Source organism: Macaca nemestrina, chromosome 20 (genome assembly GCF_043159975.1).
Source record: "Macaca nemestrina isolate mMacNem1 chromosome 20, mMacNem.hap1, whole genome shotgun sequence".
Taxonomy (NCBI): domain Eukaryota; kingdom Metazoa; phylum Chordata; class Mammalia; order Primates; family Cercopithecidae; genus Macaca; species Macaca nemestrina.
In genome coordinates, this window is record NC_092144.1 from 51,020,429 (window position 1) to 51,034,812 (window position 14,384).

Genomic DNA, 14,384 nt, shown 5'->3' on the forward strand with positions numbered 1-14,384 from the left:
TTGGTCGTCTGCCTGGGCGGACAGAGGCGATGCTTGAAGTTCATTGGTCCTTGTGAGACAGGGCAAGAAAAGCGGCGCGAGCTTGGCCGTTCCTCTGGCCACTTTCTCGCAGTGTCCTTGGCGTCTTCTTGACTGAATCTGACTCCATTGGAGGCTGTGGTAACCGTGAACCAGCTGCACGAACACGGCCCCTCCTGCCTTTCCGTCCTCCTCCCTCTTAGCTGGACTCCCTACCCCAGACATCCCCTCGCCTCCCCCTCGCGCCCCTCCCGCCCTCGCGCCCCCTCTCCCCTTCCCCGCCTCGCGGGCCCCTTGGCGCGTTCCCCGTGCTCCACTCGTTCCCTGGGGCACAGGAAGGGGGGAGGGGGGAATGCATGAAATTAATTGTTAGGAGTGGGCACAGGAGCAGGAAGTGCTGGACACAGCAACTGCACGGGTTTACGCAAAAACCTGAATAATGTGTGGGCGCAAGAGAGACATTAGTTCCCCGAGGAGAAGGTTTTTGGCCCATATCAGGGCCTAGCACATGACAGGGGCTCAGTAACCATTTGTGGAATGAATGAAGGAATGAAGGAAAATAACTTGAAAGTGGGGCAGGTGGAGGGTGTGGTGGCTCACGCCTGTAATCCCAACACTTTGGGAGGCCGAAGCAGGCAGGTCACTTGAGGTCAGGAATTCAAGATCAGCCTGGCCAACATGGTGAAACCTGTCTCTACTAAAAATACAAAAATTAGATGGGCATGGTGGCCCAGGCCTGTAATCCCAGATACTTGGGAGGCTGAGGCAGGAGAATTGCTTGAACCCAGGAGGTGGAGGTGCAGTGAGCCAGGATCACACCACTGCACTCCAGCCTGGGCTACAGAGCAAGACTCCATCTCAAAACAAAAAAAAAAAGAAAGTGGGACAGGGGAGCCGAGCGCAGTGGCTCCAGCCTGTGGTCCCAGCTACTCGGGAGGCTGCGGCGGGAGGATTGCTTGAGCTCAGGAGGTGCAGGCTGCAGTGAGCCATGATCGGGCCACTGTGCTCCAGCCTGGGCAACAGAGCGAGACCCTGTCAATAAAAAAAAAAAAAAAAAAAAAAGTGGAGCAGGGAATCCATGAGAAGAACGTAATTATTGGGGGTGTAAGAGAGGGTTCTGATTTAAAGGGGTACAAGAACAAAAGACTGAAGGAATGCAAGGAGGCAGTTGCTTTGCAGGGCATAGATGAGACTAAGAATTGAAATTGAACTAAGAATTGAAAGGGGCATAAAACTACTGGTAGGCATTGGATAAATGCATGACAGTGGGGTGAGTGTTATTGAAGAGGATGCCAGGAAACACTGTTGGGATGGAACAGGGTGCTTGTGAAAAGGGGGTGTAGTACTCGCTGAAGCGGTATGGGAGGACATGAGTAGGCCAGAACCTGGGATGTGTGTGTGGGTGGGAAGGTGTTTGGACTGAAAGAAAAGAATGTTTGAATTGAAAGAATACAGAAGGCCAGGCACGGCAGCTCATGCCTGTGATCCTAGCACTGTGTGAGGCCAAGGCAGGAGGATCGCTTGAGCCCAGGAGTTCGAGACCAGCCTGGGAAACATAGTGAGACCTTGTCTCTATGAAAATAAAAATAAACAATTTTTTAAAATAAATTTTTTTTGACACGGAGTCTTGCTCTGTCACCGAGGCTAGAGTGCAGTGGCACGATCACAGCTCACTGCCAGCTCCGCCTCCCGGGTTCATGCCATTCTCCTGCCTCAGCCTCCCAAGTAGCTGGGACTACAGGCGCCCACTGCCACGCCCAGCTAATTTTTTGTATTTTTAGTAGAGACGGGGTTTCACCGTGTTAACCAGGATGATCTCGATCTCCTGACCTCGTGACCTGCCTCCCAAAGTGCTGGGATTACAGGCTTGAGCCACTGCTCCCGGCCTAAACAATTTTTAATTTAAAAAAGGGGGAGGAGAGTGCAGTGGCTGTAATTCCAGCACTTTGGGAGGCCGAGAGGCAGATCACTTGAGGCCAGGAATTCAAGACCAGCCTGGCCGACATGGTGAAACACCATCTCTACTAAACATACAAAAAAAAGAAAAAAATAGCCAGGCATGGTGGCTCATGCCTGTAATCCCAGCTACTTAGGAGGCTGAGGCAGGAGAATCGCTTGAACCTGGGTGGTGGAGGTTGCAGCGAGCCAAGATGATGGTGCCATGGCACTCCAGCCTGGGAGACAGAGTGAGACTCCATCTCAAAAAAAAAAAAAAGAGGAAGAGGAAAGGGGTTTCTGAAGAAGGAAGATACCTGAGAAAGGTCATGGGGTAAAGAGGGGAGAAAGCCGGGGAAGAGGCCAGGATCAGGGCGGGGTCTAAAGAGGGGCAGAATGGAGACCTGCAGGTGTGGTCTCCAAGGCAGGAGGGTTGTTAGGGGCGGGCCCACCTGGCTATGCTCACCCTCCACTCCTGCCCCTAGATCCATGGAACCCAGTGACATGCCTGCTGGCTACCACTGCCCGTCAGACTCTGCCCCCCAGAATGAGACCAGAGACCCCCAGGGCACAGAGCTCATCCCCAGGAGAGCCATCAGCCGCTCTCCAACCTGCGCCCGCTGCCGCAACCACGGTGTCACCGCCCACCTCAAGGGCCACAAGCGCCTCTGCCTCTTCCAGGCTTGCGAGTGTCACAAATGTGTCCTCATCCTGTGAGTATGAGGTCTGGGAGGGGAGGAGGATGGGCCTCCTCCAAAGAGTGGCTGACCTTTGACTCGCAACTCCCCACTTTTAGGGAGCGCCGCAGGGTCATGGCTGCCCAGGTGGCCTTGCGTAGGCAGCAGGAGGCGCAGCTAAAGAAGCACCTGATGAGGAGAGGGGAAGCCTCTCCCAAAGCTCCCAACCACTTCAGAAAGGGAACCGCTCGACCACAGGTCCCCTGTGAGTGTCTCTGACCAGCGACGGGGCAGGGGTTTGGGTGTAGGAGGCAGATGTGGGGAAAAGAGGCCCAGCCCTGCTGCTGAATTGGTGTGCGACCTTGAACTAAGGGTTTCTACTCCCTCAGCCTCGGCTGTCCCAGCGTTGAGAGAAGTTCTGCAGCAAGTTCTGTGTGTCAAAAATGGGCTAGAGGCCAGGCGCAGTGGCTCACGCCTGTAATCCCAGCACTTTGGGAGGCTAAGGCAGGCAGACCACGAGGTCAAGAGATTGAGACCATCCTGGCCAATATGGTGAAACCCCGTCTCTACTAAAAATACAAAACTTGGGCCGGGCGCGGTGGCTCAAGCCTGTAATCCCAGCACTTTGGGAGGCCGAGACGGGCGGATCACGAGGTCGGGAGATCGAGACTATCCTGGCTAACCCGGTGAAACCCCATCTCTACTAAAAAATACAAAAAAAAAAAAAAAAAAAAACTAGTCAGGCGAGGTGGCGGGCGCCTGTAATCCCAGCTACTCGGGAGGCTGAGGCAGGAGAATGGCGTAAACCCGGGAGGCAGAGCTTGCAGTGAGCTGAGATCCGGCCACTGCACTCCAGTCTGGGCACAGAGTGAGACTCCGTCTCAAAAAAAAAAAAAAAATACAAAACTTAGCTGGGCTTGGTGGCGCACGCCTGTAGTCCCAGCTGCTCAGAAGGCTGAAGCAGGAGAATCAGTTGAACCTGGGAGGTGGAAGTTGTAGTGAACCAAGATCACGCCACTGCACTCCAGCCTGGGCAACAGAGCAAGACTCCATCTCAAAAAAAAAAAAAAAGGGCTAAATGGGGAAGATGAGAACTGTCTGGGGTTGGGGTAGGATAGGAGTCAGGAGAAAGGGCTTATTAGAGCTCTCCCTGGTCCTTCACAGCTGGAAAGGAGAACATAGCACCCCAGCCTCAGACCCCCCATGGGGCAGTCCTGCTGGCACCAACACCTCCTGGGAAGGTAAGGAGAGGCTGAGGCCTGAGAAAGTATCTCCCACCCTAGTTCCTACCCAGACCCTTTCTTCTGTGCCCTCAACACCTGGGTTCTAGCCCCAGCCCTGGTTTGCTGTGTAATCTGGTCAAATCACTGCTCTTCTCTAGGCAAAATGAGGGGAAAATGAGGGCCTCCCAGCTCTAAAGTTTTGGGGTTCTGCCCGCATCCCAGAATACACTCAATCCTTCTTCAGCCTTGTACCCAACTCCAGCATGTGCCCTCTGCCCCTACAGAGCTCCTGTGGGCCTCTGCTGCTCAGCCGTCCCCCGGAAGCCTTGCCCTTGTCCTGGACTCCGGTGCCTCCTGGCCCTTGGGTTCCTGGACACTGGCTGCCTCCAGGCCTCTCCATGCCACCACCAGTGGTGTGCCGCTTGCTGTACCAAGAACCTGCTCTCTCTCTGCCTCCCTTCCCTGGTAAGATGATAATTCAACATTCATTCAACAGATATTTGAGTGCCAATCTGCCACATATTGGAGAGGGAAGAGGAAGAAAGCACACATGGGGAGAGGGAGGAAAGAAACTATGACCGTGACCCCTATACACTCTGCATTCTTTTATTGTCATTAGGCTTTGACCCTGGCACCTCCCTCCAGCTGCCCACTCATGGGCCCTTCACCACCTGCCCAGGATCTCACCCAGTACTGACAGCTCCTCTTTCTGGAGAGCCCCAAGGGCCCCCTAGCCAACCCCGCACGTGAGTAGGGAGAGAAGGATGTGTATCATGAGCCTAAGCCTGTGCTGTGTCCAACCACAGTGCTGGTGTCCAACCACAGTGGATAATAAAGATGAAAAGGTTTCTGACTAATAGGCAAGGCAGAGCTCTCCTAGTACTGCCATTTCCTAGCTGTGATGCTTTGGACAATTATCTTTACCTCTCTGAGCCTGTTTTTCTATCAGTAAATTGGAGACACTATTACTTACCTCTCTGGTTGTTGTAAGAATTAGCAGTAATGGGCCGGGCTCGGTGGCTCAAGCCTGTAATCCCAGCACTTTGGGAGGCTGAGGTGGGCAGATCACGAGGTCAGGAGATCCAGACCATCGTGGCTAACACGATGAAACCCTGTCTGTACTAAAAATACAAAAAATTAGCCAGGCGTGGTGGCGGGTGCCTGTAGTCCCAGCTGCTCGGGAGGCTGAGGCAGGAGAATAGCGTGAACCCGGGAGGTGGAGCTTATAGTGAGCTGAGATTGCCACCTGCACTCCAGGGTGGGCGACAGAGCAAGACTCCATCTCAAAAAACAAACAAACAAACAAAAGAATTAGCAATAATGTATGGAATAGACCCTTTAGTGGTAGCTGTTATATCTGCTTAGACAGATTTGATGGGGTAAGATTGCCTGCTGATATGGGGGCGCACCAAGAGTTTGAGACCACCTGAGTGAGACCTCGTCTCTACCAAAAAATTAAAACAGCCAGGAATGGTGGTACACACCGGTTTTCCTAGCTACTTAGGAGGCTGAGGTGGGAATATGGTGCAGGCCCAGGAATTCAAGCTTATGGTGAGCTATGATCACACCGCCACTGCACTCCAGCCTAGGTGACAGAGCAAGACCTTGTCTCAAAAAAAAAAAAGAAAAAAAGACACCAGTGATTTCCCATAATCCTCACAGTAGCCCTGGGAGGAAAAAGCTGGCAAGGATTTTTACTTTACTGAAAACAAAATAAATCAAGACACAGCTTAATGGCCCAGCAGGCTCTCAGATTCCCAGATAAAAACATGGCAAAATCCTGCCCCTCTTTCAATGTGTGCATGTCTGTTCATGTGTTTAATCACCCTGGCATCTTCTATCCTTGTTTCTAGACACTCAACTCTGATACTCCAGCCCTGTGGCACCCCAGACCCTCTTCAGCTACAGCCACAGGTCCTGGGAAAGAAGTGGGATCTAGGGTCCTGGGAGGAGGTTGAGCCTGGGGAAGGGAAAAGCAGGAAACTGAAGGAAGCAGGGGCTGAGGAACACTTAGAGGGTAGGCAGAAGGTGGGGTTCCCAGTCTGCTTGTCTCCCTTTCCCTTGCAGGCCTCTGGAGCCTCTCGCCTGGCCCGGACATCTGCCCCCTCAGAGCGGCAGCTGCAGCAAGAGGCAGCTGAAGCCCTCGTGGGGCTGAAAGATTCATCCCAGGCTCCTCGTGTGACCCCTTCTGTGCCCCCTAACCCTGCCTGGATCTCCCTGCTTCACCCCTGTGGCCCACCAGGTAATGTGTTCCATGAAAGGAGAGGATGGGATAGGGATGGCTGGGAAATGGAGGTCACTGAAGTACACAGGGACTAACCAAGGAGATGAGGGGGTCAGCAGGTTGAACGTCTTCAGGCCCAGGACCCCAAGCTCCTCAGCGTGGCCCCTGGGATTGCAGTTGAGAGTTATTCAGTGAATCAATTTTATCAGTTTGGCACTTGACAGCAAATTTCTTGATATCAAGGAAAGTGGGGCCCTGAGAAAGGCAGGGACTTGCCTAAGGGCATATAGCAAGACAGTGGTAGGGAACCCAACACTCTGTCTCTGGACCCAGGCTGCCTGCTGAAGTCTGGAGTGGGGTCTGGCCTGGGAGGAGGTCTGATAAGTGCCTTCAAGGAGCTTCCGTTCTAGTTGGGGAACCTGGATGCCTTCACAAGGCTCAGTGACAAACCTGGAGAAGACTGGAGGAACCTTGAAGAGTGAGAAACACCTAGGGGGACAGACAGGGAAAGCTGCGAATTCTCCTGTCCAAATAGTGAATCGGACAAACTGGCTTGGAGCAACTGCCAGAACAGAGGGAAAGGAGGCTGGAGAGGCTTCTGATATTGGAGACCCGGCATGCCAGGCTTAGGTGTCTAGACCAGCAACTGTACATGAAGGGGAGCCAGGGAACATTTCTGAACTAAGCAAGGACAAACTCAGAGACCCGGAGCTTTAGAAAGACAAGTAGATGGCTTTGATGAAGGGTTTGGAGGAGGCAAGACTAGAGGTGGAAAAATTAGCAAGGAGGTCTGTGAAATCATCCAGGAGAACAATGATGAGGCCTGGATTAGATTCAGTAAAAAGAGGGGGTTGCTAGGAGGAAAAACGGATGTGACCTGATCCTGCCCGTTCCTTCTTGCCTGTAGCTCCTGCTGGAGGAAGAGGATTCCAGCCTGTTGGCCCCTGTCTTCGACCCAGCCCAGCCCCCTCCGTTGCTCTGCATATTAGCCGTCTGGGGTCCATCTCCCTCCTGAGCTAGAAACCTGGAGATGGAGACTGCCTTGCTGTGGCAGGGAGGTGACAGCCTGCTGGCACTGTATATTTAGTGTTTTACTTAGGGATTTATGCATGGAATTTAATGTAGTACAAGCTTTGGGCTTTTTTGTTTGTTTGTTTAAGCTTTCAGGTGCTTCATTAGTTTTCAGTTCCTTTGGTAGTGTGGGTATTTCCTTGGCTGACGGTGGATATTCTTGTACCCTTCTTGGATCCTGGGATCTCTTGAAATCCCCAATAAAGAGAGAGTTGTGCTATTTAGGCTGACCAGTATCTATAAACGTGTTTGCATGAGTTTACATCCCAGGATTCCATGATTCTGTACGTACCTATGCACTCATGTCTGTCTCCATGCATGTGAAAACAGTAGAGTGTTTTCATTTTGTGTCTAGGTTTGTGTGAGTAAGCAAGAAATAAACCTTTGTTGTTTTAAGCCACTGAGATTTGGGGATTGTTACCACAGCCTAACCTAGTCTATCCGGACTGACAGAAAGGACTTGTTCAATTCACTTCTCAAAGTGAAAAATCAGTTATCCAATAGCTACCATAGATAAACACAAACTTGGATTTTTTTCTTTGTCCAAATAAGAAAAAATGATGTAAAGAAATAGCGGGGGATTCACTGATTAATTTCTAGTTCTGTGCCAGGCATAGACATTTTCCAGCTGTCTAGAGGGGCTACAAATCGAAATGCCTACAGGGCTGAGCAGATCAAATAAATGAGTAAAGAAGGCCAGATGGACCCTGGCAAACTGAGAATGGATGCCCTGACTAAGGAGCAGCCTCCATTTGGCCCTAGCAGATTACTGCCAGGTGGGAATGTGGACTCAGTGTTGCTTCATCTTCTGATTTTTTCAAGAGAAACCGGAAAACTAGATTTCCATGTAAAACATCTTAATTTTCAAATGTTGGCTCAGTTTTCTTCTTTAAATTCTATACGTGCCAAATAAAACATATTTTCAGGCTAGCTTTGGCCAATGGAATACCAACTTGATACTAATCTAACATGACATTTTCCGGATGGGGAAATTGAGGCTAACCAGAAGAGAAAGAATCAAGTTAGTCTTTATCACAAGTTTTTCCTCAACTAGGGAGGTTCATGTGTCTAAGTTTCGAAGGATCCATAAAAGGTTAAGAAACACTTACTACCATTTATTGAGCACCCACTCTATTTGATTCACATATCCTCACAGCAACCCTGGAAGCTATGCATGATGTTCCCATTTTACAAGTGAAGAAACAAGCTTAAAGAGGTAAAGTGACTTGCCCAAGCGTTTTAGGGGAAATTTCTAGGCAGAGATTAGAGGAGTGTTCCTTCTCTTTGCCAGGCTCCAAATTAGTTAATAATGTTTATAAAGCATTGGGCCAGGTGTGGTAGTTCACACCTGTAATCCCAGCACTTTGGGAGGCTGAAGCCCGAGGATCACTTGAGCCCAGGAGTTTGAGACCGGCCTGAGTAACACAGGGAGACCGTGTCTCTATAAAATAAATAAATAAAAGCATAGAGTGAAAGATACACCACTCCTTTCCCCAATCAGGACTCCAGAAGACAGATACAAGTCAAGAGTTTTTCAAAAAAGTCTTTTATTTTTCTCCTCAAGGATATATGAAGAATAAGATCTTACCTGCATTTGTTTCTTAGTCCTCTGGTATCAAGTCCTTCTCCTTGAACCATTCCGTACACAGGAAAACCGGTTGAGCTATTCGAAAGATGTGAAGACCTGGAGACCCCCTTCCCACCCTTAGAAGGGGCTCAAGGGATGTGCTTGATCACTGATTCTTTTTCCTGATGTTATCTACACCCCTTGTTTTACTCAAGATGATTGATGGTGATGACATCCAATTACAACTTGTTCTTTCTTGTTTGGGATTTTGAGAGGATGGGTTTCTTCTTCTCCCTAATAGATTACAGAGTAACCTGCAGCGCTTCTCAGAAGGTACTGAGATATCAGGAGACCAAAGTCGTCTTCACTCCCCTTAGCTACAACTTAGACATATGATTGCTCCTTAATAGACCTGCCTAAGACTTGGTGTCCCATGCTTTCCTAGTGACAGATGACCAAGGCCACAAAGTCACAGAGAAAGGAAGCACTGGAACATGCAACATGGTTGAGACTCTGCTACTCAGCACTGACCAAGGGTCCTCTGTACACCAAGGTCACACAGCTGAGAAGGGTAAAAGAGAAAGTATAATTTGGGGTTAAAGGATGGCATGAAAAGGGGAGGAAAAGAGGAAGTGATGGAGATTGTGGGAAGGAGTAGACTAGAGAGCAGGCCCCTCTTTACAGGCCCTTCTCATTTCTCTGCAGTCCACCTCTCCTTCAGTACCTGGCCTGGGCAAGGCTTTTCACACCACTGGCCAGGCCAACTTTGTCTTTCAAATTGTTAGGGTCCCCCATTAGTGCCCGAGGGAAAGGGCCAGAGCTTCTGCAGATGTCAGTCTTAGGGAAAGGGGCAGATTTAAGAGTTGCTCATGCTTCTAAGCTGTTGCCTGTTCAAGTGCAGCACTCTTCACCTGTGGTTGTAGGGAGCCAGTAGGCTCCTGGCCTCTTCTCAGCTCTGAGGGATTACAGATAATAGACTGTGAGCACTGTTTCCTATATCGCCCCCTTTCCCACTTCCCAGTGCCAGGCAGGGAAAGGTATTGCCATGGTCCAATAAAGTACTGAGTAAATCGTCTGCCTCCTAAGCCTTCTTTGTGTACCCTCTTGGCACTCTGCAGACTTAACCAATGAGGTCCCAAATATGAAGCACCGTCCCTGTTGCTCTCTCTCCTCACAAGACTCCTCCCCACAGCCACCCAGGTTTTATTTCAGGAGCTTATTTCACATTCTGCCCTTTGGGAGTCCATGCTCCTTTCACTCCAGCCCTATGTTAACTTGCTCCATTCCTGACCTCAATTCTAGTCCAACATCGAACTGACATCATACACTTATCCCCATCCAGCCTATACGTAGACCCTCATTGCTTGGTCCACATAGGCCTCATTCTGCACCCCTGTTCCATTGCGTAGCTGGCTTTGCAGCCCTGACACGTTTGCATAAATACAGTCCTATAACCCCTACCCTGCATGGGCCTTCACAAGATCCTGAACTCTTCACAAAAGCAAGGTTCATCCTTTTCATCCAACTCAAAATAATATGTTAAGCCTCTCAGGGAGAGTTCCCTATGTTCCCAAGAGGCCACTGGTCCCTACTTCATAGCCCTGATCACCCTGAGCTGTACCTATCTATGTCTATCTATGTCTCCCCCTCAGAGAATAAGCACTCTCAGATCAGAGGGCCTGCCTGCAGCTCCTCCCTGGGAGCTCAGAATAAATGATTGAGTAAAATACATTCTGTCTGATTCCTTAGGAATTGTTTTTTTCCTCCCGAGTTAACACACTCCAATGCTGCCCCTCTGCTCATCAAAATATGAACTTTCTGACCTCAAACCATTTTTTCTAAGTCCCTGTCACCCAGGCTGGAGTACAGTGGCACAGTCATGGCTCACTGCAGCCTCAACCTCCCAGGCTCAAGTGACCCTCCAGCCTCAACCTCCTGAGTAGCTGCGACTACAGGCATACACCTCTATGTGAGGCTAATTTTTATTTTTTGTAGAGACAGTGTCTCACTATGTTGCCCAGGCTGGTCTTGAATATCTGAGCTCAAGCGATCCGCCTGCCTCAGCCTCCCAAAGTGCTGGGATTAGAGTTGTTTTGTTTGTGTGTGTGTATTTTTGTTTCTTGTTGTTATATTAGGATTAGAGTTGTGAGCCACCGTACCTAACCAAAAAAAAAAAAAAAAAAACTTTATTAAAAACAACGGGGGCCAGATGCAGTGGCTCACACTTCTAATCGCAGAACTTTTGGGAGGCCAAAGTGGGAGGATTGCTTGAGCTCAGGAGTTCGAGACCAGCGTGGGCAACGTGGCGAAACCCCTCTCTGCAAAAAATACAAAACTTAGCCAGGCATGGTGGCGTGCACCTGTAGTCCCAGCTACTCAGGAGGCTGAGGTGGGAGAATAGCTTGAGCCCAGGAGGTCAAGGATGCAGTGAGCCATGATTACACCACCGCACTCCAGCCTGGGTGACAGAGCAAGACTGTCTCATATATATGTGTGTGTGTGTATATGTGTGGAGAACATATAAACACACACACATATACCTATGTGTGTTTGTGTGTGTGTATATATATATATATTACATATGTTCATAGCAAAATTTAGTGGAAAGTACAGAATTTCCATATTCCCCATGCCGACACACAGGGATGGCCTCCCTTTCTATCAACATTCCACACCAGAGTGGTACCTTTGCTACAATGAAGGAACACAATATTTATCACCCAAAGTCCACAGTCTACATCAGTGTTCACTCTTGTTGTATGTTCTGCAAGTTTTGGCATATATGTAATGACACATAGCCACCATTACAGTTTCATAGAGAATAGTTTCATTGCCCTAAACAACACCCATTCATCCCTCCATCCCTCCAACCCGACAACCAATTATCATTTTATCATTTTATTGTCATCACAATTTTGCCTGTTTCCAGAATGTCATATAGTTGGAATCATACATTTGGATTGGCTTCTTTCACTTAGTAAGGCATTTGAGGTTCCACCATATCTTTTTTTTGGCGGGGTGGTGGGGAGGCGAGGCGGACAGGGTCCTGCTCTGGAGTACAGTGTACTTGGCTCACTGCAACCTCTGCTTCCCAGGTTCAAGCAATTCTCGTGCCTCATCTTCCTGAGTAGCCGGGATTTCAGGCATGCACCACCACACCTAGCTAATTTTTGTATCTTTTAGTAGAGACGGGATTTCATCATGTTGGCCAGGATGGTCTCTAACTCCTGACCTCAAGTGATCTGCCCACCTCGGCCTCCCAAATCCACCATATCATTTCATGGCTTAACAGCTTCTTTTTTTTCTTTTTTCTTTTTTTTTTTTTTTGAAATGGAGTCTCACTCTGTCACCCAGGCTGCAGTGCCGTGGCGCGATCTCAGCTCACTGCAACCTCCGCCTCCTGGGTTTAAGCGATTCTTCTGCCTCAGTCTCTGGAGTAGCTGGGACTGCAGGCACAGGCCGCCACGCCTGGCTGATTTTTTGTGTTTTAGTGGAGACAGGGTTTCACTGTGTCACCCAGGCTGTTCAAGAACTCCTAAGCTCAGGCAATCCACCCGTCTCAGTCTCCGAAAGTGCTGGGATTACAGGCGTAAACCACTGCTCCCGACCAGCTCATTTCTTTTTAGTGCTGAATGATATCCCACTGTTTGTAGGTACTACAGCCTCAACCCATTTTTAAAACTGTGTTTAAAGAGTTTATTGAGACCAGGTGCGGTGGCTCACACCTGTAATCCCAGCACTTTGAGAGGCCGAGGTGGGTGGATCACAAGGTCAGGAGATCAAGACCATTCTGGCTAACACGGTGAAACCCCGTCTCTACTAAAAATACAAAAAATTAACCGGGCATGGTGGCAGGCACCTGTGGTGCCAGCTACTAGGGAGGCTGAGGCAGGAGAATGGCATGAAACCAGGAGGCAGAGCTTGCAGTGAGCTGAGATCACGCCACTGCACTCCAGCCTAGGCGACAGAGCGAGACTCTGTCTAAAAAAAAAAAAAAAAAAAAAGTTTATTGAAAGAGCTTGAGCATCTTCAGCTGTGGCTTCAAATTCGAGCTCAGGCTTTAACCTTATGTGACCCTGGACAAATGACTTGACTCTAAGGCTCAGTTGACTGGTCTATAACCACCTCACAGAGTTGTCAAATTATGAACCTGTAAAAACTAACGTACAAAAATTAACACCAGGGACACAGTGCTAAGAAACTGTGTTCTCTAAAATCACAGACTGCCAGAATTTTGCTCTTTAAAATCATAACAATAGTGAGAATGGGACACCTCATTCTTACCTGGAAAGTCTAAGTCACTTTGACACAGAGAAGCAATCATGATCTCTAACTTGGGTGAGAGCTTCAGAGAAGTGGTTTTTGGAAACGACATTGTACATTTATCTAAACTTTCTAATGTCCAAGGAAACAGAATCCTGGGTCTGCTCCTAGCCCAGGCATGATGATAACTCCATTGCATAAGTACATGCCTGCTTTGCCTTATGTCCATCAAAACTCTGCTTTATATAAATTTTACTTCACTCTTCCCAAAATCTTGTATTCACCGTCTCTTCCCTTGGTCAGGCACTCCAGAGTTCCTCTGGAGAGCTTTAAAAAAAAAAAAAAAAAAAAAAAAAAAAAAGCCGGGCACGGTGGCTCAAGCCTGTAATCCCAGCACTTTGGGAGGCTGAGACGGGCGGATCACGAGGTCAGGAGATCGAGACCATCCTGGCGAACACGGTGAAACCCCGTCTCTACTAAAAAAAATACAAAAAACTAGCCAGGCGAGGTGGCGGGCGCCTGTAGTCCCAGCTACTCAGGAGGCTGAGGCAGGAGAATGGCGTAAACCCGGGAGGTGGAGCTTGCAGTGAGCTGAGGTCCGGCCACCGCACTCCAGCCTGGGTGACAGAGCAAGACTCCGTCTCAAAAAAAAAAAAAAAAAATTAATGAAATGACTCAAATGAATTATGTGTAAATGATTCAGAACTGACATTAGAAATTATTAAAAGTGGGGGCCAGGCACAGTGGCTCACACCTGTCATCCCAGCACTTTGGGAGGCCTGGATCACCTGAGGTCAGGAGTTCTAGACCAGCCTGGCCAACACGATGAAAAACAGTCTCTATAAAAATACAAAAATTAGCCAGGTGTGGTGGCAGGCACCTGTAATCCCAGCTACTTGGGAGCCTGAGACCAGAGAATCGCTTGAACCTGGGAGGCGGAGGTTGCAGTGAACCAAGATCACATCATTGCACTCTGGCCTGGGCGACAGAGCAAGACGCCATCTCCAAAAAAAATTAAATAATAATTAATTAAATTATAAAAAGTGAATATAAATTACCCAAGTACATGGAGATTTCTAGTTAGACATGCATATATTACCCACTTTGAATACATATGCAAATACGTATGTGCTGGTTCTGGAAAAATAATTGAGATAATGAAAATATTTTCTCGGTTTTAGAAACAGTATGTGATAGGTTTCAACAACAGTCTACATGAATGTAAAACTCTGATTTAAATATATGATCTTATGCTAGAAGCATGGTTGGTTTTAATTTTTCTAATAGATATGAGTATTGGCTTATTAATAATTAACACATTTTGCAGCCACAGTATCAGTGTGGGGGAAAATTCTAATATTTGCTCTGTTTTAAATTCTCAAAGTCTTTCCAACATAAGAAAATAG

General features: G+C 48.6%; 1 protein-coding gene across 4 annotated transcripts; it reads left to right on the forward strand.

The window, feature by feature from the left end:
• Positions 1 to 28: 28 nt before the first annotated feature.
• On the forward strand, positions 29 to 8,068 carry LOC105495283 (DMRT like family C2). 4 transcript variants are annotated; one of them, XM_011764631.3, is made up of 9 exons: positions 29 to 159; positions 2,439 to 2,666; positions 2,750 to 2,895; positions 3,795 to 3,871; positions 4,138 to 4,318; positions 4,473 to 4,599; positions 5,707 to 5,767; positions 5,921 to 6,095; positions 6,985 to 8,068. In XM_011764631.3, exons 2-9 carry the CDS (start codon positions 2,443 to 2,445, stop codon positions 7,095 to 7,097), a joined length of 1,104 nt encoding a protein of 367 aa, XP_011762933.1. In that variant the 5' UTR covers positions 29 to 159; positions 2,439 to 2,442; the 3' UTR covers positions 7,098 to 8,068. The 4 variants fall into 4 exon arrangements, with proteins under 4 accessions (XP_011762933.1, XP_011762931.1, XP_070944299.1 ...); XM_071088198.1 differs by lacking the exon at positions 29 to 159 and adding an exon at positions 363 to 1,288 and having other exon boundaries at positions 6,985 to 7,566; XM_011764629.3 differs by having other exon boundaries at positions 5,707 to 6,095; positions 6,985 to 7,567.
• Positions 8,069 to 14,384: the final 6,316 nt, after the last annotated feature.